Raw genomic sequence first — 27,807 nt, 5'->3', positions numbered from 1 at the left:
CCATCGAAATGCGGCCGCCGTGGCCGGGATTCGATCCCGCGACCTCGTGCTCAGCAGCCCAACACCATAGCCACTGAGCAACCACGGCGGGTAACTTCCTACAATAAACCTTCAAGCTCTCCTAATTTGAGTCGTGTAATAATATTGTTCTGTTTTAATAGGATCGAATATCAGCGCTTCGTAAAAGTAAAAAAAAAAATGTGTCGCACTTACGCAACCGTTACCTGAAGCATATCTCAGTCTTTTTATTTTTTTTATTTCTTGCTTTTTTAATTCAGGAACAAAAGGAAGGTTAAGTAACGCGACATTTTTTTAAAGTCCATAGTCACCAAGCGCATCCTAATTTCGATTACGGCTCCTACAATATTTTGCTGGCGGTAGTACTGACTGGTTCAGATCATGTCGCTTGTGTTATCATTCGAGGCTTCCTTCCAACCTCTGAACTGCATTAAGAACGGACAGACGAGTGCAAGCGATGCAGTAATTTTACTGTGTGCAGTGCAGGCTCTGGTTTTATGCTTATTGGAGGAGTCCCAACGAGTTGATTCTATAGGGCTCAACGGAAATTGCCGGCTTGTTTCCGTCACAGCTTTGTTTTAGCGAGAGACATCGAATCACGTGTCACTGTTAAGTTTTCTTGATCATCTCGAGCAGACGTTTCCAGAACGTTTTTGCTGCCGATACTGTGAAACCCAAACCCCGACGGATCACTTATCCAGCGACAACCAAACAGGCATGGTGCGCCCTCCTCCTCTCTACCGGCAAACAAGTGACGTGCGTGGGAAGGGAAACTTGGTACTTTAGAGAAAAAGTTAATGTCTACGAGCGATAAAAAGAAAAGAGATAAAACAAGCAACGCGCTCCTCCCAAAGACCTCGCGATGAGCCTCAGGCTACAGAGCGTGCCGAGCTGATAACGCCGTCTGCGAGACTCTGGCAGTAGCAGACGACAGCGACGCCAAGAAGCCTACGACGGCGTCTCTCTCCTCTCCCCCCATGTTCCCCTTAGGCGGTCGGATGACACTTGTTTTTCCGTGACGTAGCTTCGGAACCGACATCGACTGACCAGACTAGTGGACCCTCTCCCGACTGGTGAACAGTGACGTCGACTAGAAACTCTCTAATTTGCTCGAGAGAGCGCCCCGGAATTCCGGTCAAGCTAGCCTCCTCGCACAGAGCTGCTGTAATCGGCATCTCCGTATGCGCCGCGATTCTGGCCTGACCTTCGGATGCTACCAGTTGCGAGTTTCTGCTCTGTCGGGGTTTGAGAGAAACTTTGCCTGTCGAAGCGTTTCTTCGGCGAGCGGTTCTTCGCAGACAGCTGGACATACCCGGTTCAGAATAGTCTACTGACAGCGACTTCTTCAGCACTCAAGTGCAAAAAAATGGTGAGTAGTTGAGCGCAATTATCCCTTCTTTTAGCTTACACCCTGTGACCATAGCGAATATCTGACCCTCTAGTTATTTAATGCATCGTATAGTAATAGCGATGAGCACTGTGACCCGCTGGAGCCAAGTATCTGTAGTTGCACATGTTCAAAGAAAGAAAAAAAAAAACAAACCGTTTGCACATGTCTCTTATAAATGAGTATTTAACCACCGAGCTTACAAGTTAAGCTTTGCGCAGCTGACATAACTAACACGTGTTAATATACAAACATTTTAACGTCTCAATCTATGTGACTACGTATGTGACTTGTTCTGCTTGTGGTGAGCATTGAATCCTTTAGGAGTAATATCTTAATGGCATTATTCCGGTTATAGGCTGGTGTTCTTGAGCGTCGCGTTACTATCTAATCCTTTGAAAAATGTAGTAAAGACGTTTTCAATCATTAAACTGAGCCGTCGCATCGGCTCTGCTTTAGACTACCATGGTATTTTGAATTAGTAGCACTCATGCTCCCACTGTAGCTGAGTATTATCATGTCGTCCGCATAAGAAACGTTCCTCCGGAACCGATGCTCTAGGAGATCTCTATCAATGCCCGCATTCTAACGCCGCCCCCAAATACTAAAAAAATAGTTCATCATGCAGCAAGAGCTATTAATGATTGTATCAATCGCTGTGTACTTATTGAGCAAGTGGCATAAGCAAGGACTAAAGCCGCGGAATAAACTTTAAATTTCAAGACGTCCCATTTGTCATTGACAAGGGTCACATGTGCTGCATATAATTGAGGTGTGTTCATACTCGAACCGTATGCAGAGCACACCAGACTGTAGCGTCAAAGCATCCCCAAGGTTACGGGTAAGCCCAAGGTTGTCAGAGCTTAGGGAATGTTACGGCGTTTGCAACCCTATTCTGCACGAAGCTGTACTTTTGTTTGAAGCTGATTTCGTGATGAAATCCTTTCGCTGGCTAATGCTCGAAAGCGCGAGTTATTATGACTCCTCTAACACGAAAGTAGCCGGATCAGTTGTTTTCGTTAGCAGCTGGCATTCGCATAACGTCAAGCGAGGACAGGTCCTTGACCTCTATGGCAATCGCTCCGAGATGCGATGTCCCATGGTCTTGTGGCACAAACAAAACAACGTCTGCGACTCAGCAGCCGTCCTTGAAAAAGGAGAGCGGGAATAGTTGAGATAAACGAATATCGTGTAGGCGCACGAGATATGACTTCTTTCCTGTCCGACCGAGGCATGGGGTCGGCCGAGCTTCGGGTGAGGAGCCGGGAACTGATTACACCACTGTCACCAAGTATCTATGTCACAGGGAAGGCCGAAGGCCTGCAGTGATTTTGAATTGGCTGATGACAGCTATAAAGTTCTCTGGAGTAGCATATCGTATATATATATATATATATATATATATATATATATATATATATATATCACAGTCGAACACTGATATGTCGAACTCGAATGGGATAGTGAAATAGTTCAATTTATCAATAATTCGATATCTAAAATAAAAATGTTATACAAACATTTTCAAGATGATTTTACAGCGGTTCGTATTACACGATAATTCGTTATATCCGGGTTCGACTGTAAGTATAATCTGTTATGTATTCTATCTTATGTCGACACAGTGTGCTATGTTGCCTCATAATTTAACGCGGTGGTAATACCTTCGCCTAGTTCACTCTTTCCTATATACTCGATACGCGTCCACGCATACGAAATGCAACTGCAAGTTAGGCAGTGGAAGGTTCGATTAGTCAATCAAACTGTTGAAGAGTATATGACATTTGATCTTTGTGCTGCCTTTTCAGACAACTTACACGGACAAGGGACCCAAGGTGAGCGACTCCGATGCTTTTTTTAGTTCTCTAAATAACATTAGCACTATGTTTATGATTGAGCATTAGTTCGCTAAAAAGAAGAAAAAGCAGTCTCGCGAATAACTCGCATTTGAGTTACAGCGACTTCCGATACTTCCATTTAGCTAAATTTTGGGAGTCTGCGGCTCATTCAATAGCTTGACATCGTTTTGAAAATTCGACATGTTTGTCGCAAATGGAAAGTCGATTACGGCATTTGTTCAAATCAATAGTCAGATTTGTCAGCAAAGAAAAAAGAGAAAAGAAGCGGGTTGAACATATGCATAATCGGACGCATATAGTTTCTTTTTTTTTTTTTTTTTACAAATGTTACTAGAAGATACCCGGGCACTGTGATAGTTCAACTAGCACAGAAAACTATTACTAGTACATGTATTTGTCTAATCTTGTTACTTGCGGCTTCAGACGATCTTGTGACGTTACTTATTATGCCTCATTCTTCTACATTTCCAGGCACACATGTTTTTTTAAGCGCTGCAGTGCAACAACTATCTGCAGACCATCACAATCGTTGCCAATTGTCGCTAATATAACACAATGCTTGGTTGAAAGTTATCAGTCTCTCATGTCACAATGTCGTCTGAAGCCCTTAGGACGACGTTCAGGCAAATACATTAACTACCCAAGATTCTAATGCTGGAAAAAAACCGGCGTCCCGTAGACACCAGAAACCGATTTCCGCATTCCTGTAAGAAACTGCATACTCCTACCGGACATCCCTGTTTGGAAAAAAAAAAAGAAACAAAGAAGAAGGAAACGACAAATACGTGAATAAATGTAGTAGTAATGCAAGATGGGCAATATGTGCGATTCGGAGCGTAATAAGATGTGAAGCCGTCTCTCTTTTCTTGCACTAATTTATCTAGGCAGGCTCTAGGGTGGCGTCATTTATATACTATGCTCTCTTGAAATCTCCTCGTTCTCGTATTCGTCGCACATTGGTTGGAAAGGAAATATACATATATCGCAGTTCCTGCGGGCTTTAACGGGCTGCTCACTGACACGGGACACCGTAGGGCTAGCAGACGACACTGCGTCGATAAGAGATGCAGACGAGGGCACGTTGCCCCTGTTCTGAATCCGGTCTGTTGCCAGGCTCCGGCCACTGTCACGCGATAGTTTCGGCGCCGCAGTTTCGTAAGGCGCGAAATTAAGGAAGGCACGTTGCCTTACTCGCTGTAGCGTGTCGAGCGAGGTTTAATAGAAGGTCGCCTGCGCACAGCTTCTTATACAGAATGTCCCAAGTATCATGCACCAAAGTTTAAAAATATGCAAATGCCGCATAGCTGGACAGAACCAAGGTAATGTTTTTGGCCGTCGCTTGGAGGTACTCAGATTATTATTTTTTGCATTCCGCCTAATTACATAATTCATCTTATTTACTACTCAACTTCTGAAATATTAGAATTAGGTGAAACGTGTCAATGAGAAAATTGTAGAGCAACATGAAAAACTCCCGATACAGCTTTCTGTTGCTCAATACGCGCTACATAGAAGTCTTTTTCCGAGCGTGAAAGACGCGCGTGAATACACGCAAAGTGCCTCGAGCGGCCAGTCGCGCGGTAATTTTGCGTGTATACTCGCGAGCACCTCCACCAAATGTCAAGGTGACTATTGACAGGGTACGCAAGGAGTGAGAGGTTGAACTCGGTGCGGCAGTCCGAACCCTGCGAGCAGTCAGAACCGGCCTCGTGCGGAAAGCGTTGGTGATGCGCATGACTGACCGGCACTTCGTTACATTTCATTCAATATGACACAACAGCCTCGGTTATCTTCAGAGGGAAAAGTAAGATAAGCGATTAAAAACCTTAATTATATATATTACCTGCCGCAATCACGGTCTGACTATGAGGCACGCCCACTCGTAGTGGGGACTCCTGAATAATTTTGACCACCTGAGGTTCTTTGACGCGTACCTAAACCTAAGTGCTATAGAGCGTTTTTCCGTTTCGCCCCTGTCGAAAAACGGCCGCCGCGGCCCGAATTGAACCGAACCAGCGACCTCAAGCTGAGCACAACGCCATAACCACCGCGCCAGCGCGGTGGGTATAAGATAATCGACGTAGGCATAACAGTTTATCGCTTCCACGGCCGCTAGCGGACGATGACGAGAAACGTGCAATCCTGCAAGCACATTTGCGAAAATTATATGGATCTGGAGGTGTTTACATTCGCGCGTTTTTCGTGTTCATGCGCAGTTACCGAGGGCGGCTTGGCGCACGTCCACGTTTAGTATGCGTGATATGTCCGTCGCCTTGCTCCACCCCTATCTATGCAGAAAGCATTTTGTGGTTGTGTCGTCAAAGATCATTATCGGCACTTTCGCTACGGCTGGAATACACCTGGATCGTTTAAGAGAATCAAACAAAAATATATATGGGACAGAAACACCCCTACTGCGCAATTTTCAATGTATCAACAGTGATTGCTTCGGATGCATTCTCCGTAAAGTACTCTACAAAACGTTAACTGCCTGTACATATAGTATGTGTTTTGTGTTGTGTTGGGTTTAGTGGCGCATAAGCAACTAAGGCTATCATGCGCCAAACACAAGGTAGTTTCTTTAATGGGGTTGGGCCACCTCAGCGAGCCCTTGTCTAGGTAAGGGGACTGAGGATGCCAGCAAATCACATAAAGACCTCAGCCTTCTTCTCTGGCATGAGAAGGTAGATGACGTGTACCACAATATGTAACGAAGCACACGGTCAGTATTTAGAGTTTCGCTTTGACTTATCTGCGTTCACTTTTGTTGTCGCACGAGGAATTTAGTCGTTTAAAGGGTGTTAAAGTATTGGTTATGTTTGGGGTCTTGAATAGCGCAACTTGAAACGAGGACAGAGAGAAGGCTCTTGGTTCTGTCCTTGACTCAAGTTGCACTGTTCAGTGCTAAACGTGTTAGCATTGATTTAGAAAAACACTTTGGTCCGCCCTCAAACGAAACAAACGGTCAGCATTCCGTACATCAACTACAGCTGTCGTATGACATGAATGTCTCCGAATTATTTTTTGTATACTACTAAAATAATACTGAGGGGACATTTTAGACTTGTCATTGTTTTGCGTTAAACGAGGGTCCAAGCCCTATAAACCACGGAAAACACGCAGGCAAACGCTCTAGCAACCTCATCGACTTACTATGTAATACTTGTTTGACGACCGGCCGCCTTCTGAGTCGGTCAAAGCAGTCTTGAATTTTTTGCGTTCGAGTGGTCTACTAGAGATACTATAATTCTCATGGGCGTTCCAACCTCCTCTATTTTTCTCCTGCCTTTACTTTTTCTCTCCGCTGTTCTTTCTGTCCTTCAGTTCTTCTTGCCCTTCCCCCAGTGCAGGGTAGCAAACTATAGAATCCCTTCCGGTTAACCTCCCTGCCTTTCCCACCCCGTTTATCTCTCTCTCTCTCTCTCTCTCTCTATCTCACCACTTGATTCTACGAAGCAGGGGCCGAATTAAAAAAAAAAGCTTTTCGTTCTAAAGTGCTGTGCCATAGTGTATGTAGGCATGCGAGACTTCTCCACCAAAATCCTTTTGAACAATAAAAGTTTTTTCTCTCTCTCTCCCTTTCTTTGTTCTCTCAGCCGCTTTTTCAACTTCCGTCGCCGATCATCCATCTTTCGTTTATAGGAGTTCTGACTTTTTTTGCTCTAACCTTTTGTAGCCCGATTTTTTTTTTTCGAATTATTCGAATTACAGTTAGCAATACTTGTATGCAAGGTAAGAACATCCAAAATGAATTCCGCTCTATTTGCTACCCTGGCCAAGATTTGTAGACTTCTTTAAAGAAACATTGAAACAGGCATCTAGCACAAAAAATGCCTTTATATTTGCAGGTTTTCGCACTGAACAAACTCAGACTTGGCAGGTGAATCGTCTGGCATTTTATAGAGCAGTCTGTAAAAGAGTCGGCATTGCAGCAATGGTGACTTCAATTTAGGCACCTGAATAGATGGAGTAGCACGAGTTTCTTAGACTGTTCGCCCTCGTTGGGAGCACCATGCTCAAAGCGTTATTTTTTGTTTGTTTTTATGACCACACGTGACGCCAAAATCAATCAGGATTTCTCTCGCTTAAGCACCCTGTTTGGATTTATGAGCTCATGCACATTGGTATTGTCGCGAAATCGCGACAACAAGCTTGAAGAGATTAAGAGGAAGTTTTAGCTCGGAAACTTCTATATTCCTAGGAGGTCCTAGGTCGTAGTACCGGGACCTAGGATGTCCCGGTACAGTATTTGACTATGGGACCTCCTTCTGTATATTAAATACTTGTAATATGTCCCAACCTTCAATAATAAATTCTGATTCTGAAGTACACGGGAAGGGATAAATTGTTTTTCTCGGCATCCACTGCACCAAATTTGTTAAGGTTTCTTGCACTTAGAAGAAAAAAGTTACGATGTATAGTGACTGCAAAAAGCCAGTTTTAGATTTAGGCCGTCAATTTCTCTATACAAATTGTTGAAAATTGCAAAATAATATAATGTATAACGTTTACAGCTCTCTAATTCAGCAATGAAAAACTACATCACAATTCTGTAAAACTGAACCAGTTAATACATCTAAAGTGGAACCACTGTGAAATATGTCGCTAACTTGTGAGTACGACTTTTGCGAAACTCTCTTAAACATTCTAACAAATTCATGTGGGACGTAAATTTATATATCAAATTTATCCACTTGAGATTCTCTAGCAGGTGCGTTTTACGAAACAGTGTAAACCTCATGTTGCAATTTTTTAACCCTACCAATTTTCCAGAATTTTGTAAACCATTCCAGATACTAGCTCAAAATTCTTCCTATGATACTTAGAATTCAAATTCCTCTCTAAAATGCAATAAATTTTGTTAGAATCTGTTTGGCGCTTGTTTCACAAAATAATTCCTGCGTCTTACATATATTTGAATGAGGACATCAGAGTTGTCCCCGAGCTAAAGCTTCTTGTTAAGAACAACTTAAACGAAAGAACAGTTTTGTGAATACGGGCCTATAGTTTCGGTTTCGGTATACAGGGGTTGGATGTGTCATGACGTCACAATACACTCCGCCGGCTTCGTTCCAGCAATCGCTGTGGCTGCCACACACAAGCACATCCAGATTAAAAAGCCCTACCCTTCCCATCTGTCTCTCAATTTCATAAGCCACATCATCATACGTAGCCTTATTGCTTCACCACGTAAGCAAATCTTGCACTGTGTCATGACGTCACGAGAATGTCGATGACGATGTGCATTGTCAATTCGACATTGTCATAGTGTTGAGACCACCTTTCGTATGAAACAAAATACAGTCGAACCCGGATACAGTGGAAACCGGATATATCAAACCCATATATAAAGAATTATTCTGTATATATGGAACAGCTGTAAAATACCCTTGAAATTTTGTATATAACATTTTTTATATATCGAATTTTCTTGGGATCCCCTTCAGATTTGATATACTATCCGGGTTCAACTGTGTATCGAATCTGAAGGGGATCACATAAAAGTTCGATATATATAAAATAAAAATTTTATGCTAGAATTTTAAAAGGGATGTTACTGCTGTTAATTATACACAATAATTCGTATGGGTTCGATATAACCGGGTTCGACTACATAAACATTTCCCACGATGAGCCATCGTCTGAAATAAGCATGTGCATGAACCACGTGACAAAGTTCGCTGAATCTGCGCTGGGATTCCACTGAGCTGTGAGACCTGCCGCGGTAGCCCATTGGCTGTGGCGTTGCTCGAGGTCGTAAGTTCGACCCCAGCTGCTGCATTTCTATGGGGGCGAAATACAAAAAAAAAAACTCCCGTGTACTTAGATTCAGGTACACGTTAAAGCACCCCACATGGTAAACATTAATCCAGAGTCCCACGCAACGGCGTGCCTCATAATCAAATTGAGGTATATCTGGCGCGTCAGACCCTGGAATTTAATTTTTGTCACTAAGTTTTGACAAGTCTGTCGACAGGACAAGGAAATGCTTCAACGATGGGGCGCGTCAGCTTAGGCTAAGTATAAAGAATGATTATGGCAGGCAGCCCCCTGGCTTCACATTGCAAAGAATGTGGTTGCTACCTGTTGCTTCGTCAAACACGGTCCATTGTAATATCTAAGGACAAGATATAGAGCGAGAGATCATCGAAAGATTTCACATTAGTGTAATGCCTTTATTGTCCCTGCTTGAGAAGCATTTGTGTTTCGGATGAATGTTTATATTTATGTTCATCGCATCATTCCTGTTTGCGCGACAGTGATCCTAAACACAGTCGTTCTTTTTCATCGTTCTTTTTTGTTTATTATTGTTAAAAACCCAAATAGTAACATTTTTGGTACTTATCAATTACGCATTTCGATTTCCAGTGCAGGTACTGTCCGCCTCTTCGAGTAATCCAGCTCAAGTGCTAGAATTGTGTTATCTGCCACAGGCGATGAAAAAAAAAAGAAGTTAAGTATGGTCAAGAAAAGAACACCCGGAAGATTACTGTGGTAATAGTTATTTGGACAGGCTAAATAAACCCTTCTACATACACATGCATACGCACATATGTGCTAAAGCCCTGTTCCCTGGCAAGCTTGAAGAAGTCGACTCTGCTCGGACGCAACGCGGCCTTGGGCAGGCGCCGTGCTTTCTTCTTGCCCGGGGGCTCCGTCTAACCTTCCTCGTCAGCATTCCGGGGGGAGATGTGCGCTCCTGCGCGAACTATAAAATAAAATGCACATAGCAAAGGACCTCAGGTTGGGAAAGATAAGTGGAGGGAGGAGGAGAGCGACACACTCCTCCTCACCCACCTTCGGGGTTCTTCGTCCTGGCCGGAGGCTGGCAAAGCGCGACAAATTTTAATACCTGTACGCGTCGGCAAACATCCCTTTTTATTTCCATTAACGGGCAGTGTCGACAGAGGCGGAGTTCGCAACAACTGGAAAGCTGTTGCGAGGGCCACGTTCGCTTCACGCAACTTGTTGCAGATGCTTAGGAAAAGCCCTGACGGAAAATGCCGAGAAATAGAGCAGAACACCACAAGCAAGCGACGTAAAATCTGAAGAATATAGCAGAATGCAACAGACCACGAAAAATATGATGAATATAGCAGAATGCTATAAACAGATGATGAAAATTACGAAGGATATTGCAGAATTCCAAAAACAGACGGCGAAAAAATACCAGCAAGCTACCAAAGACAAAAAGAAATGCGAAGTAAAACAAAATCGAATACCACTAACGGACGACGAAAAACGTGATGAATATAGCGGCAGACTAACACAAATATAGACGACAAGGAGTCTGAAGCAATATAACAGAATACCGGAAACACGACGAAATACATAGAGAATATAGCAGAACAGCACAAACAGACGACTGAAAATACAGCAAGCTACCTGAGACGACAAGAAATGCGAAGCAAAAGAACAGAATACCACTCACAGACGACGAAAACTGTGATGAATACAGCAGCAGGCTAACACAAATAGACGACAAGAAGTCTGAAGCAATAGAACCGAATACTGGAAACAGACGACAAAAAATATATAGCATGCTACCTCAAACAGATAAAACAAATGCGAAGCAATAGAACAGAATACCCTAAACACGACAAAAAACATGAAAAATGTAGCGGAATGCTAAATCCAAACGACGAAAAATATAGCAGACTACCACCAACACTTGACAACACGTGCAAAGCAATATAACAGAATACCACAAACAGACGACGAAGAATATGAAGGGTTAATCTCGACCACCTGAGAGTTCTTTAAAGTGCACCTAACTAACTACGCGAGCGTATCCGCGTTCACGCCCCTTGGGAACGCTGCTACAGGGAATCGAACCAGCGACCTCGCGCTCAGTATCAGAGCGCCACGCATAACCACTGAGCCACCACGGCGGTTGATACTACCGGATAACGGACGGCCAATGACAAGCAGGTCTTACGAACGGCAATACTTCTCCAATTCGGGCCCCAGTACTTTTAATTTTATTTTTATTTCATTTTTTTCGCGTGCGCACGTTATGCAAGCTACGCAGTTCACGGGTATCAAGGCCTATAAACCTGCTCTGAATTACCAAGTAGAGGCTGCCCAAAATGAAGGTCTTCCGGAATGCCATTACAGGCTTCTCCTCCGTCGTCATAAAACACTTAGATGGGCTGCTCTATGTTGCTGAGAGACGATCCGTAAGTACAGGCGGTCAAAAAAAAAGAAAAATGCCATTTTCTATGGCTTCACCGAAAGCAGCTTTCAACGACTGCGTGGAGTAAAACAGTGACATAAAAGACATAAGCCATCAAATTTCCATGCCTTTTACTCGGCGTCGGTAGCTCTCCCTTCTTTTGTCTATATACGTGTTTCAGTTTGCTCTCGTTGGTCAGTCTATGAAGTTTCATGAAATAATCCAGTGAGTTGCGTTAGCTAGACCTTTATTGCGACCATGCTACTCGAATGTCGTTTTTATTGCGATTAACATTTTTAGCCTACTTCCCCACGTTTTTATCGTGTTTCTAGCCTGTGTACTCCGACGGTTATTCTCATAAAAAAAAAGAAAGAAAGAAGACTACGAATGAAGCTGTTCAGGGTGATATGGGCTGGACCAGTTTTGAAGTGAGGGAAGCGCAGAGTAAAATTGATTATGCACAACGACAGACGAATATGGAAGAAAGTAAATGGGCTGGGAGAGGTGTTCAGATATTTGTACCGGAACAACATTGATTCACAGTGGAGGAAAAGAACTAGGAAGCTTACCGGGAAGTACGCGACGGGTATAGTAAGTAACACGGCAACAAAGACTGTCAAGCGCAAAGTCAGAGAGGCTGAGACAATCTCATGGGTGGCGGCAATGGAAAAGAACCTTCTATGAGTAACTACTCAAGAGAAAAAAATTAAATCAGGAAATAAATAATTTGCGATAACTCAAAGGGAAGCTCTTTACTTTTCGAAGCGACATCAGGATGCCTTAGAACACTCACTTATAAAGCGAAGGTACAATAAAAGAAGAAGCGTGTGCTTAATTGTTGCGACAAAGCTATAGGGAAACGATGGAGCATGTGCTATTAGAATGTGAAGAAATCTGCCCAGTGGTCCATTTAGGCACCTCTGGCCTCCTTGAAACCCTTGGGTTCAGCGAGAGCAGGGAGAAAGTAAACATGTCCGCAGTTGATATTAGCAAGAGGCGATTGGAAGATTGGTTGAAGAAAAGTAGGGAGACGACAAACAACGTACAAAAAAAGTTCCCAGTAGGGGTTCAGAAAGTTTGGTGATGAAAATGCTTTTCTTTTTTATATAACAGGTAGGACATTAGGCTATATATAACAACTAGCTTGGCGGAGCAACCCACCACCCCGCTCCAAAGTGGACGCTCCTATAGCATCCGTCCATCCTTCCGAAACGCAGGAGAGGAGACCATCTGCAATAGACTTGTGCATATACTATAACATACGAATCTCACGCCTCTCGCCAGTCTTACAATATACACGAGTATCATAAACACATACCATTAAACGAATATTTACCAATCCTCTCAATAATGAATCTCCCACCACCAAATTACATGTGCACTACCACTTGAATGCTACAATCGCATGAACGACAAGGAACATCCCCAAATGATTTGTTCTGCCTAAATTTATTTCCTATCTTCCACATTCTTTCGCAGATGCGTATACAGTATAAAAATGGCTGGAACTCTAGACACTCTTTCTTTTTTCCTTCTCCTCACAGCCCGATGGCGGTCGCTTCCTGGCCTTCGATCATGTGACATTCTGGGTCGGAAATGCAAAACAGGTGAGTGAAGTGCATTTAGAATTCGTGTAAATTGTTCTGTTGTGTTTGTTACTACTTACGATTCCCCTCACATGTCATGATATACCAGTCTCTTCTGTGCGTTGTCTTTCACTCCCCCTCCCCCCAATAGCGCAATACAAAAAAAAAAAAAAAAAAAAAAAAAAAGCTAGCGTTTGGATTTTTCTCGCTCTCAGGTTACACTGTTTCAACATGAACTTGCGCTCAACTAAATCCTACAGCCGTGGCATCAGATAATCGCGGGCGCGCGATCACGCATGCAGAACGCACATGCCCCTACATCACGTGTTCCTTGCGTCACAACGTTATCATCTGAGTCTTGAGCACCACAGCACGTGACCGCGTGGCTTCCACTCCATAGCAGCCGTTTCAGGTTGCGAACGGTCCAATAATAACTGCTTCAGATCTACTTCTACGATCTACTTCAACTACAATCTACTCCCGAAGCGCTGGAAACCCGTCAGTTATCAGAAATCCACCTAGCCCAGCTTTATGCCATAAGGTCCAGTTATATACTTTGTCATTGAACAAATAGAAGTCTGGTTTCAGAATATTCAAGCTACAATCGCCGCGTCACTTGTCAATAAACGAATAATCCAGCAATCGCTGACGCCATACTGACTGTCAGAACATGTTCAACTTAGCTAGTTGGGTCATGACTAAGGCGAGTTTTAAGCAGCTGGAGCGAAAAGGCAGGACAAAGGGAGGCGTCCTTAATTGCTTGTCTCCTTTTGTCGCGTGGTTTCAGTTCAGCTGTTCAAACTCGCTTTAGCCATACTTACATTTGCGGAGCTTTTTTTTTTTGCTATTCGTTTAATTAGCCTAACGGCTTGCTATCTAAACAATACATGGTAGGTGCAAAAGACGAGGAGAACTTAGCAGTTACAAAATGTGGTCTGAGAACAGGAAGCATATAAGGCAATCAGGAAGAGAAGGCAGAGAAAGGGAAACACAGATAACAATAGCATTACGTTAGCTGTAACAGATTTTCATCAGGCGAGGGGGAAAGGTCTGGCAACAAGAGCGTGGCGAGCCTTTGCTCCTTCTTTTTTCTTTTTTTTTTGGCTTGTGAGCGCCGACGCGACAGTTTCGATGTGTTGCCATTGCATGGTCTGGAGCTTTTTGGAGATGTTTTAGCTTGTTTTGTTAAAGAGTTACGCTATATTTGTAAGGTCATACAAGGTCATGGCGTGAACCACTGCGCAGTCTTTTGCTTCGGCAATAACTACATAAAATAGAAACAGTTGGCTGGTCAAGCGGTGCATCACCAGCTACGGTGGTTGCAAACTATTCCCGGCTGCATTGGTCCCCACTCGACGAAGAGCAGCGGTGTCTATCGATATCTTTATCTTTAGAGCGTGAACAGAAAACGAATTAGCGTAGCCTGCACTGGACGCGCAATGCTAAAGAGACAGCGGAGCTTATTGGCACCTAGCTAGTCCTGGCTTTTGGGCTAGGCTAAGCACTACCAAATCATCCCAAGAATTTAAAGGAATTTATTCATTATTGATCGATTATCAATTAGCTATTCATTGGCTATCGATCATTGACTAAGCTTAAGTAGTCCCAACCGTGCTTAACTAGACTTATTCAGGCTCAGCTTCGCTAGTTGACTAAGCTTAAGTAGTCCCAACCGTGCTTAGCTAGACTTAGCCAGGCTCAGCTTCGCTAGTTCACAGAGGTATGTGCCATTATGCTTGGACCCTTTCTGCACTCCCGCCAGGATCGGCCCACATTTTCTGTTTAAGGCATACAGATTACGCTCGGCATAAACAGCGCCGCTTTTAAAAACTTTACCATCAGATCGCTCGACGCGGGAACTGAAATAACTGCACTATTGTACAGCCAACATTTCAGTGCAAACCCGAAACATCATTCACAAGCATACCTTTGTCAGCCAACAGTGTCGTTCTCGCGCATTTGAAATTAACGGTGGAACACGTTCGGCTTCCCGTATGAGGCCAATGGCATGACTCAACACAATGATCACTGTGGTTGGCAAAGCAACATCAACAGCAACATCAACAACGCCTGCAAACTCTGCAAACACGTGGTTACAACTGACGCGAAATTTCGGGACATTATGTTCGATTAAAATTTCCTTGCCTGGAGATTAGACTTCTGACCTTTCATATTGTTTGTTCCTTCCTTCATATCTTTGTCTCTTTCTTTTATTTGTTTATTTCATAAATATTTTAAAGAAACTGGAAGAAGTACATGAAGCAAAAAAGCCACACAAGGGACTTGAAGGGCCCTGACCTGTCCTGCCTTGGCTCGGCTCATCATTATCATCAAAATTCCAACTTAACAAGTCATTGGCGCTTCCTAAGTTAGAATATGCTGCAGCCATGTAGGACCCCCCATACCATGAAAACCTTGTTTTTTTCAGCCGAGTTTGTTAAGAATAGTTCAGTCAGATTCATATTTCCAAATTATAGCCGTACCGCTAGCATAACATCAATGAAAGACAATCTATCTCTTTCATCACTCGCATCTCGTAGAATAATAGCACGTTTTACCCTGCTTCACAAATTTTGTTACCATTCCTCCCTTCACACGACTTACTTTTTCAGCCTAATGCTCTGTCCAGCCGCATCTATCATCGCCATAAAGCCAAAATTCAAACAGGCACACGAGTCCTTATTTTTTTCTTTTTTTGCCAGGTCATCACAGCAACGCAACCACCTTCCCGGTGACAGTACCGCCATTGTCGATAACAAACTCTATCGCAAGGCATTAGCTGACATCGTATAATTAGTAATTATTATTATGTTATTTCATTTATTTGCCGTACATGTAAACTACTTAGGAAGGCATTAGCTAACATTGTATAAACAGGAATTATCAGGACGTTATTTTGTTCACGTTATTTGTGGTACTTGAAAACTATTAGGCAAGACATTACCTAACATTTTATAGTTAGGAATTACAAAAACGTTAAAGAGTTTATTATATATATATATATATATATATATATATATATATATATATATATATATATATATTGTATTTCATTGCTGTACTTCCAGTTTTACCACTCTCCTCTTGTTTTGCTTTAGTGCTACTCAGTTTGAGTATGAAAGAACTAGGAACAACTCACCCATTCAGGAGTACGTTTCCACTCCCCTCTGTAATGCCCTCGGGCCTTGAGGGTAACATAATTTAAAATAATTTTTTTAAAAAACGCAGGCGGCGTCCTACTACTGCAACAAGATGGGCTTCGAGTACTTCTGCTACCGAGGCCTGGAGACCGGATCCCGTAAGGTGGTGTCACATGCGGTCCGCCAGAACAAGATCATCTTCATCTTCTCCTCGGCGCTCAACCCGGACGACGAAGGTGCTTGTACTTTCTTAGATTACTCCTGTGCATAGCCTCCGCGATCAAACGCGCTCTCGCTGCCCGACCTCAAAAGCCTAATGTCCTGCGCGTCGTTTAGTACAGAAATTACTAGAAGCAAAATATTTCAGTAATGTCTGCTTGAGCCTCCATTATGGCGTATGAACATTAATGGTAATGATCGGTAGCAGATCTATTTATCTAAACAATGTTAACTGTTGTTTCGAACCACCTTACAGTGTGCTTCCAATGTCCTCGTGGCTTTATATGCTAGCCTCCTTGAACCTACGTTTGTCAAAGAAACTTCACGTAAAAGAAGTGGCTTTAATTTCTTCTCTCGATGCTACCATCCGGCCGCTCCCAGTACATCAGGAAAAAAAATCTTGTTTCTAATGTTAAAATAGTTCAACACAAAGGCGCTGGCGAGAACGTCGATGTTGGCCAGACAGCGGCCTGCCGTTTCCGGGCAATTAATTTTATGACCGGCCCAGGAGGGGGAGCGTATAGCGTCACCTCTCTCCTTCGCAAAACGACTGCGTTGTCAAATCCATTGGCTCACAATCAAATTCATCGCGCCTTTATGATCCCCAGTGATGGGACCGCACCTTGTCAAGCACGGAGACGGAGTCAAGGACATCGCCTTCAGTGTCGAAGACCTGGACACCATTGTGAAGGTACGCTATCAAGAGCATGTAGTGATCGCGCGTTATGCAATGAGGTAATTGTGCTTAGGGAAACTATGCGCCACCGATGACGAAACTAACCGCAGAACAGAGTCGTTGGCGAAACGAACGGCAGAGCACAGCGTCCTCCGACCACTACATCCCAATATGTGGCACTCTTTGGGGTGCAGAATTGTTAGAGTACACGTTCTTTGAGTACGGTAAAATTAGTATCTAGCTCTCTGGACAGCAATTTACACCCCTTCAGGTGCACATGTCATGTACGTCACGTGTCTTTACCCTTGGAGCGTGTTTGCTAGCTCTCTCAGGTACTCTGTTGCCAGTGACCTCGGATGCAGAGATAGATTTGCACGATGATCGAAAAAGAAAATGCTTTTTGACAACCACGAGGCTCGACCCACAGTCTTCTGAGTTTGGAGGCCAGTGCCCACACCATTCAAAAACGACCCCGACCTAGCAACAGCAATTTTTTTATGTTTTTGTTACAGCTCACAATGGTGACAGTACACCATGTAACTTTACGGTTAAATACAAGAGCTCAATTCTGATTTCACTACCAGATATCGATCTTGCCTTGAAAAAAAAAACAATAAAGGCTTGCATTTTCAGTGACTTCCCGGAAATCGGCAAAGTTTGTGACCATTTTCAATATAGTGTACACGAATGTCGACATGGCGCCCGAAACAGTATGAAAAAACATTGCAGAAAAACCTGACGGCTTCTTTTGCTGCTGCTTCTGGTTGCTAACTTACTAAAGGAGAAGCAGTTACTGTGAGAAAAAAGAATAACTACGATTTTGTACGAATGCTTGTATGATAAGGCAGACGATTGCAATGGTTTCAGGCAATGTTTTTATGTGAAATTAACCGCGTATTTCGGCACAGCGTGCCAAGGAGCGTGGTGCCGAGATCGTCCGCGACATCTGGGAGGAGACTGACGAATGCGGAACCGTGCGTTTTGCAACGGTGCAGACGGTGAGTGCAGACGCAATTAATTAATTCATTAATTTCTCTCGTCTTGTACGCACAGATTTTTTCTCGTGTTGCACGCTTGTTTGCTTCATTCATTCATTCATTCCGCTCGTCTTGAACGCTTAAAATAAGCATACACCTGGTTTTTTTTCTTTTCTTCTGTTTTCATCCTTCTGGAGTTCACTGATGGTACGCTCTAGACCCAAAGTCCTTCTGAATTAGTTTTCGCAGCGTCTCTGTCAAATTCGCACTACATTCTATCATTCATCGCTGCACACTCGAATATACAGCACCGTATTTCTATGCCGTTTGCCTCATCTGGAGTTAAGCGAGAGGAAATACAACGCCTAAAATTTAACTAAAGTTGTTCTCGTGCCACGACACACAGATTGTTCCGACATTCTTCTGCTTAGACTGGCAAATAAGTAATATTTTTAATGTACTGCATGTTATTTTTTTTTTTCAAATGCTTTTTCAAACCCCGTTTCACACCTCGCCTGACACACGTAAGCAGGAAGAAACAAGATACAAAAACATTCCCGCCAGTGAGTGATTTATTTGAATGAAATTAGAAATGTTGCCAAATATAGTTCGCTATAACGGAAATTCGGGTTAGTTGGTCTTGCATAAATGTAGGTAAAAAACAGCAAACTATAGACAACGGACCGGAGAAAGGAGACACACGGGGTGCTGTGTGTCTCGCTTTCGCGTACCCTAGCTTGTCGACCGTGTGCCCCAGCTAACGTTAGCCAAGCTGTCCAACCGAAAACGAGATTTAAAAAACACGGTGCAAGATAAAATTACAAGACCTACTGTGTTCGGTGGTCAGCGCTCGGACAACCGAACACCGTAGGTCTTAAAATCATATCTTGCACCGAAACTTTTCTTTGCGCACCTTGCCGGGTTTTCGTGGTCGTGCATGCTGCGTGGCTGTTCTCTAGCCGAATAGCCCAACCAATCACAGCGGAGTACGCGTGCCGCTAGGTTCCTCGAACCACACCAGATGGCGCTCGCTTCTGCGCATCCGCGGCTGAGGCGGCGGCGGCCGTGCGGGGAAAGAAAAAAAAACAGAAAGCTCGCCTTCGCGCATGCGCGGCAGCTGCAGTGGCATTGCATTAGCCTCTCAACAATGCCCGACTAAAGCCTTCCGTATCACTTTGTGCGGATATTCAATAAACACAAACTCGTATCTCGACTCTTCATGCACTCACACAAAGCTTCGCTGTATGAAGATTCCAACTCGTTGGATCTCCTGCATTCTTTTAAATTTTTTTTCGCTCAACAGCTTGGCTAACGTTAGCTGGGACATCCTATATAATAATTCTCTGTCAGTTACCTACATTTGCGCAACCATTGTGCCGCCGGGTTCCTTCGCAAGCGTGCAATAAATTGCTCAATGATCAAATATACGACAACATGAGGTGACATCAAAAACGCATTTGTTGCCAGTAAGCGCACTCGAGCCCTTATATCTCGTACAGAGGTCAACTCACTTGTCTAAAACACACTCCTGAGGGCCAAAGCAGCTACCAAAGGTTAATCCGACCACCAGGTCGAGAGAAATCAATGGAAACCTTAAATGTAGTCCCGCAACCTCACATACAGCCGATTGTGAGCCACATGTCATCTTCAGATATCACCAGCGCAGTCCTGAGAACGTGGTTAGCACGTTCTACAGAAGTGTGTTGACCTCTGTACGTGAATACTTCCTTCACACCTGCGTCTCGCTTCCCTTGCAACGCAGTGTGGTGACACGACGCACACGTTCGTGGAGCGTGGAGTGTACAACGGCCTCTTCTTGCCGGGATTCAAGAAGCATCCGTCTCGGGACCGCAGTTACGAGAAGCTGTGAGTGAACTTCGAGTACCTGTATAGGAAGTACTGGCACGTAGTTTACACGTTGTAGAGAAACTCTACTAAACACACAGCGATTGTAAAAAATTCCAGGGTCACTTAGTTATCCCTACGTCGATGAATGCGAAAGCACTGCGGCCAAAGGTCGAGGGTTCGAATGCCCTAATGAGCTCTACCTTAATTAACTGTGCCTTAATTAACACCGTGGGTTCGACTCCCACCAATGGTCACGGGGTCGAGTGCTGTAATGAACTCTCTTAATTAAACCTGCCGTAATTCACTCTGCCTTAATTGGCGTCATCAACTGCCTCGATTGGTTCACTTGGACTCGGATCGTGGTCACGCCAACGGCGGATTTCCGCCTCATAAGCCATATAATGCTTTCGCATTAAAAATATGACACTTAGAATTAAGGTTGAAAAACAAGTTACTTTATACTTTTATTGGATACTACAGTTCGTCTCAAAATGACAGACCAGACGTCATCGACATTATCGTAACGTCATGACGCAGAGCTAACTAAAGTTTTTAACGTTGTGTAGTAATAAGGCTAGGTACGATGACGTTGATAAATAAAAAAGAAATAGAAAAAGAAAAGAAAAGCAAGAGCACGGCGTGCGCTCCTTGCGGTTGCGCTCACGTGTGCCAGCCGCAGCACGCGCATCGCAGGAACAAAGCGAGTCAACGTACAATGACGTCATGACGCATAGGAGTATACCTGCTGCGCATACCGAAATCGGGACTGGTTCAATAAAAATCAGTACTATTAGAGTAAATTATGTACTGCACGCTTGTACTTGCCAATATGTTTGGGGGGTTTTCGGTATTTATACTTCCATTTAATGGGCGGGAAAATGGGGGGGGATGGGACAAGTAAGAAATGTCGTGTCAGTATATATACTACCTAAAACCAGACCCAGTAACGGAACTGTATTGACACCATCCAAAATGACACCTTTCAGAATGGTGCTCATTAGACTCGATTTCGATTTGATTACGACGAGTTGATCACTCGTGAACTTTCTCTTTCCTTGCCTGCAGGCCAGACGCTGGTCTCCAATTTATTGACCACTGCGTCCTCAACCAGCCCGACCTGGAGATGGTGCCCACCGCCATGTGGTAAGAATGACAGTGATGCCCACGAATGACCGCATTAATGCGCGTACTAGGCACACTCGTTCAACAACTATGCTGCTTAAAGAAAAAATTTCAGCAAACGTGCGCCTAAACATTGCCTGCCTGTAGGAAGTACCACCGAGTTTGGCGAGGTCCAATTAAGCGTCGTGAGCATTGTGAAATCATAATTTTGCCGACGAAGTACAGCGGTATAGTTGTCAAAAAAAAAAAAGAAAACACAGAACAAATACCGTGTGCATTTTACTGGCAATCAATTATGTTTAGCTTTTTGGTGTTTGTGTTTTTTTTTTTTTTCATCTTCCAAGGAAAAGAAAACAGCTTCTTCGAAAGAAAACCTCCCACGGTTGTGATGCAGGGTTGTTGACAAAAATAAACGGCTCATACATATTTTGCGCAGGATGCATACATGAGTGTGCGAACAGCTGAGCACGTGAGCAATGAGTGAATAATTAGGTCTAAGAGGTTTAACGCGTAAGGGATCAAGATCTAATGTGTGACCTGAGAAATATGTCGATTGGGTGGGGGTGACTGTGAGGGAAAAAAAAAAGAACGCATGTGAACGCCTAGCGACTTGATGAGTGATTACTTTTGTTAACTCCATTTGAAAGCGGATGAGTGGGAAATTCCTTATCGGGGAATAAGAAAAAAAAAGATAGCGTTCAGAACTAAACCCACACGAGCATGAAGTCTACAGCGTTTGACTGAGTGGTGTAGTCCGACAACCTTAGGAAAGTGTCTCTCAGGAAGGATAGAAGAGTCCTCGTTGCGCGAAACGCGCAGGCAAGACTAATCCATAGGATGAATAAGTGGTGCGCAAATCCACGCCCCAGCGACGGTTCTCCCCGAGTAACAAGTACAAATCTCGAAGGCTATGCTTTTGCTAGTTACATGCGCCGGAAGTGATTGCGGAGTCTGAAACACGTTGCGGCCGCCATCATTTAGACATTCTCTATAGCGTGGCGTAGCTCGAGGTCTCGGTATTTGACGTATATTCACTGCGAGCATTAGGGACATTCTTTCTATTGTGAATAAGCCTGCAAGAACAGATCAAATGGGCCATATGTTTCGCGCTACAGCGGATCACGTGCTTATCTGACGCGGCTTCTCGCGTGTGCTTCAGGTACGAAAAGAGCCTGATGTTCCACCGCTTCTGGTCGGTGGACGACAAGCAGATCCACACCAAGTACTCGGCTCTGCGCTCCATCGTGGTCACAAACTACGAGGAGACCATCAAGATGCCCATCAACGAACCCGCCAATGGTCTGCGACGATCGCAGATACAGGTGTGTACTATGCGTTCACGTACTCACCCACGCAACGGCCGTACAGACGGCATCGCTCTCAGAGTGTGCGAGCACTGCAAGATAATTTGCACCATTAAAAGTGAAGAAGGGCGCACATCTGTTCATAACTTCAGAAAGTTGAGCTAGTTTGTATGAATTCATTGTGAAAGAAGGTAAGGCGTGCAGACACAAGAGAAGAGAACCAGACAACACAAACGCCGTTTGTGTTGTCTGGTTCTCTTCTCTTGTGTCCGTGTCTACACGCCTTACCTTGCATTTCGATGGGGGCGAAATACGAAAACACCCGTGTACTTGGATTTAGGTGCACGTAGGGCACCTAAATCCAAGTACACGTGGACCCAAGCGGTCAAAGGACCCAAGTGGTCAAAATTATTCCTGCGTCCCCCACTACGGCGTTCCTCATAATCAGATCGTGGTTTTGGCACGTAAAACCCCATAGTTTAATTTTTTTTCACCGCTGAACCCAAGAAGGGCATGAGGGTGCGAGTTATACACACATTTACACCCTTAGTCACTTTTAAAGGTGTAAAATGTTTTACAGCGTGATGCGCAAAACCACGCACAAATTACCCAACGCGCATGTTGCGAGATTTATCAGCGGTTAGAGCGTGCGATTCACGTCTGCACACTGCCGCGGGGTCTTTGGTTCGAACCCCAGTGGCGGTGACGGGCAAAGTTTCGTTTTCCTTCTTCATATGGCGAGAGGGATGTCGAGGGTTAGGAGGCCCCTGACGACGACGACCACGCAATAACGACGAGACGACGACGGTGTGACAGCGGGAAGGACCGACATGCCGACACAGCAAACTTAGTTCCGCGCTTAAAACCACGTACTGTCCCAGCAAAGTGCGAAAAGAGAAACGGCTGCCACAACACAGATTAACAGCGATATGCGCTGTTACAGAATTACGAGATAAGCTTAACTGCTCAAAACGGCTGGCGTAGGAGACTTTGCTATTCTGCATGACAACAAATGACACCACAAAGATGGGGTGATGAAATTAGGAAATTTGCGGGGAGAAATTGGAATCAGCTATCGCAAGACAGGGGTAATTGGAGATCACAGGGAGAGGCCTTCGTCCTGCAGTGGACATAAATATAGGCTGTAGATGATGATGATGATCTTTCACCTCGCAGGAGTATGTGGACTACTACGGAGGTGCCGGCGTCCAGCACATCGCCCTGAACTCGAGCGACATCATCGCCTCGGTGAGCCGGGGAAAAATAAATATTTATACTTGATTGATGTCGTAGCTACACGCGCGCATCTTGAGCCGGCCAACATCTTCAAAATGAATGAGTGGAGTAAGAAGGCGAGCAATGCGAATCTAGCGCTATTGATCCATAAGCGGTGTTATAGACGAGCCGCTGATTTGGATGTGCTTCTATACCCCGCCATATGATTAATCGTTCTTTTTTGCCTTTGAACATTTAAATGCGAAGCATTTCTTGGCGAACATTTGCTACTTTGACCGTATCTATCTATCTAGCCACCTACGACTTTGTGCTCTCATGGTCGTTTCGTTAACTTGGTGTGTACCAAAATTGGCATACTATGACAAGAGTATATGACGAACATAAATGATATGTCATGACATGAATATCATGACATGCGTGTCATGTAGGTCATGAAACAGCCGCCTACGTCTTGGTGCTCTCATGGTCGTTTCGTTAACTTGGTAGGTACCAAAATTGACATACTATGACAGGAGTGTATGACGAACATAAGTGATCGGTCATCACAAAAATGGCATGACATGCGTGTCATGTAGGTCATGACAATGACCCGGCGAAAAAGTTTAACACTCAAAAACTACTCAAATGGGTTCGGGCGTGGGTACTAAGTGAAGGAAACACTACAGGATGCTGGTAGAAGTAATAGTCATGAGCATGACTCGGCAAAAATGACAATAACTCAGCGAAAAAAGTATAGCACTCTAAAACCACTGAAATAGGTTCGGACGTGGGTACTAAGGTAAGCAAACACTAAAGGATGCTGGTTGAAGTCATAGTGATGAGCATGACTCAGCAAAATGAGAATGACTCATCGAAAAAAGAATAACACTCAAAAACCACTGAATGGGTTCTGACGTCGGTGCAAGTGAAGGAAACACTAAAGGATGGTGGTAGAAGTCATAGTCATGAGCATGACTAAAAAAAAACGTCAATGACTCAGCGAAAAAATCATTAACACTGACAAACACTGAAATGGGTTCGCACGTGGGTACTAACTGAAGGAAACACTAAATGATGTTGGTAGAAGTCATATAGTCACGAGTATGACTAAGGCTTTCGCCCTAAGGTCTCTAAGGTGTAACTAAAGGGACTCCTGAGGACTCATGACATGCGTGTCGTGACATGCGTGTCATGTAGATCATGAAAGAGCCGCCTACGTCTTGGTGCTCTCATGGTCGCTTCGTTAACTTGGTAGGCTCCCCGCACACTGCTTCGCATAACCTCGATTCCCACAGGGCGTGGGATCTGTCAGTTTTTTAGAATGCCAGTAAACGTATTCGGATTAACGAAACACGGTAGACACAGACATATATAGGTGGTGGTGGTGGTGGTGATGATGATGATGATTAATTGGAACCCCTTTGAAACGGGGCGGTGACAAATAGTCATCTAGCCTGCTTGAGTTAATCAGGTATGCTATGCAAGCTTTTCATTAGCAAGCTTTTAATATACCTTGTAGCTCTGCCTATGCCTGTAATGGATCCGGTGGTACCAATATCTTCCGTGCCTTTTTTTTCCACCAATACTCTAAACGTCTCTTGCTTAACTCGACTGCTGACCGGTTAGTACTTCCGCCCACTTTAAATCCAAGCGCTTCTGGAAGGTGTGCATTACCTACGGGTCCCACTGGGTGAATCCCTTCGCATTCCATAAGGATGTGCTAAGGGAGTCTCCGGGTTTTTGCTGCAGCATACACATGCCTCATCTATCTCCGAATATTTGCTCCGGCACGTTTTTGTCCTTGGTCAACCAGCTCGAGCCTAAATTATCAAGGCACCATCCTTTGGGTTATTGTACAGTTTTCCCTTATAATTTCTTTCTTCTCATTCTTGTAAATCCCCATGGTGTCTTGTCAGCTGTGCCATCGTGTGACGCTGATCTTAATGACTTTAATAGCTGATATCAGCTATTAAAGTCGTTAAGATCGTTTTGCAATTAATGTAGTGGGATATCCCACTACATTAATTGCAAAAACCACATTGTACCCGTCTGCTGCTGCAAGGGCGTAGGAATTGATCTGCAATCAGGCAGCTACAATCATTAGTGTACCAGTAGTGGAATTCTTTCTTCTTTTTCTCCTTGTGGGAGAACAATGATACAGCAGAAAATCACTTTTTTGACAAGTTGTGCTTGAAGAAAGTGTCACAACATGTCGATACCAGCGCTATTGCTGCCATCGACGTCAACGATTTATCGGCTTCGGACAGATTAAAACTCTATTATCTCAGTAATTCGTGTCCGTAGTGAAAAAAAAAAAAAAAAAACATCAGTCTTTCCTTCCAGAGTTGCGGCAGTCACTGCAGAATTATTCTCATTTACGCATGCGCACCACCTGCGTTTTCTCACTACACGCTCGCTGACACGATCACGTGACTTGTGACGCAGATCACGGCATTGCGCGAGCGCGGCATGGAGTTCCTGGATACGCCGGACACGTACTACACGCAGCTGCGGGAGAAGCTCAAGACAGCCAAGATCACCGTCTCCGAGGACCTTAACACGGTGAGCATAGCAGACAAAATTCAGGTTTTTTGAGTAGGCTATTTACACTAAGTCGTCACGGCAGTCTCCTTTGCCTACACGGCCTACACTGACACTATAGCTCTTTCGCACACTCGAACTGACCGCACTGCCGCCACATCCTCGTGATGTCACGCTCCGCGCCCTGTCTATACATGGACTCCGAGATCAGGCACATGCCCGCTCCGTTTATTCTCGGAGGTCCTTCAGGGCTTGGAGGGTTCTTATCTTCATTTAACGGAAAAAAATTTGACAAGATGGAAGTGTGACGTCACTGACACAAAGGGTATAGTTTTTGTTTCGTTTTTATTTATTTTTGTTGGTATTGTTGGTTTGTGTTACACATCTATATACACCTTGCAATATATCACACATCCGATGTTCATTTCGTTTCCGCCTTGGCCGCCAACAGCTGCAGAAGCTGAAGATCCTGATCGACTACGACGACAACGGCTACCTGCTGCAGATATTCACCAAGAACATGCAGGACCGCCCGACGCTTTTCCTCGAGGTCATCCAGAGGCACAACCACCACGTGAGTCCCCTTCTCCCACTAGCCGCGTTCAGAGCGACTCGACGACTTCGGGAGGCACTGGAATTTATTAGTGGGACTCGATATAGGTCGCGTGTTGGCATCAAGCGAATGCCTAACGAACTGAGTATGCAGAACTGGAATACAGTATGAAACATTACAGTAGGTTATTGTAATGTAGCATTATTATAAATATAATAATCATTTTAACAAATCAAATGAGAAAACTGACGCCGTCGCAATCAGTCTTCGACAGCCGGTCCTCTGATTCCTGTTGCACTTCCCGACGTATTGCTTGTATGAAATGAAACAGGTTCCGGTTCTACGTGGAATAACGGCCTTTTTCAACAAAAAAAAAAGAGTTCTGTATGCGCGCGTGCAGCTTTATGTGGCAATGGCAAAGGTAAGGGGACGGTGCTTATTTTATATTTCGGCAGGGTTTAGTAGCGCTTTCTCAAATACTGAATCAGCATAGTTTGCTACTTGCGACGGTTTCGCATTTGCCAAAGCACGAACTGTAAAGCACAAAAATATATTCAAATTTAACACTTAATGGCGTGTTTTGTGGTATGGTATGATAAAACTTTATTACGGTCCCTCGGAACGCGCGTCAGCACGTAGCGGGCCGCTCCCACGTCTGTCTAATTTAAATACGAGTGATGTAGCAAACAAGGAATTTACGTTTTCTATTTTCCAGCCCAACCAATGAAATTTTTTTATTATCTTCTGTAGCGGTGTCACGTGTGCGCGGTTTGCCTCGGTAGCTTTTCCCCTTCATTAACACGGAAACATTGTGCGTGGCTACAGCGAATTAACGTTATTCCACGCACAAGATTTTTCCTGGCCCATTTTTGAATTCGTTCCGTTCTTCTTTCCTCTCGTATTTCATACTCGCAGGGATTCGGTGCCGGCAACTTCAAGTCCCTGTTCGAAGCCATCGAGGCCGAACAGGAGGCCAGAGGAAACCTCTACTGAGATTGAAACGACCACAACAGACGCGTCCGTTTCCAAGACTCTCAATTCACGGAATCTCTACGACTCCCTCCGAGACCATTACGTTACCGGAGAAACAAGAATCTGATCCTCAAGCCTTTCGCTTTTCGTTCGTCACTGACTCGCCCCACTTTGATTACCTCGTGAGCGTCTGAATAAAAGCACTTTGGCTGCA

The 27,807-nt window shown here is 44.2% G+C and overlaps 1 protein-coding gene across 2 annotated transcripts; it reads left to right on the top strand.

Moving 5' to 3' along the window:
• The first annotated feature begins 1,048 nt into the window (after positions 1-1,048).
• On the top strand, positions 1,049-27,807 carry LOC119452909 (4-hydroxyphenylpyruvate dioxygenase). 2 transcript variants are annotated; one of them, XM_037714866.2, is made up of 13 exons: positions 1,049-1,387; positions 3,214-3,240; positions 12,985-13,047; positions 16,255-16,402; positions 16,994-17,076; positions 17,970-18,059; positions 19,801-19,904; positions 20,952-21,029; positions 22,168-22,330; positions 23,489-23,560; positions 25,973-26,089; positions 26,520-26,642; positions 27,537-27,807. In XM_037714866.2, exons 1-13 carry the CDS (start codon positions 1,385-1,387, stop codon positions 27,612-27,614), a joined length of 1,149 nt encoding a protein of 382 aa, XP_037570794.1. In that variant the 5' UTR covers positions 1,049-1,384; the 3' UTR covers positions 27,615-27,807. The 2 variants fall into 2 exon arrangements, with proteins under 2 accessions (XP_037570794.1, XP_049523333.1); XM_049667376.1 differs by lacking the exon at positions 1,049-1,387 and adding an exon at positions 2,624-2,659.

This window comes from Dermacentor silvarum, chromosome 5 (assembly GCF_013339745.2).
Source record: "Dermacentor silvarum isolate Dsil-2018 chromosome 5, BIME_Dsil_1.4, whole genome shotgun sequence".
Taxonomy (NCBI): domain Eukaryota; kingdom Metazoa; phylum Arthropoda; class Arachnida; order Ixodida; family Ixodidae; genus Dermacentor; species Dermacentor silvarum.
The sequence above is the reverse complement of the archived record's forward strand: the minus strand, read 5'-3'. Positions and strand labels throughout refer to the sequence as shown.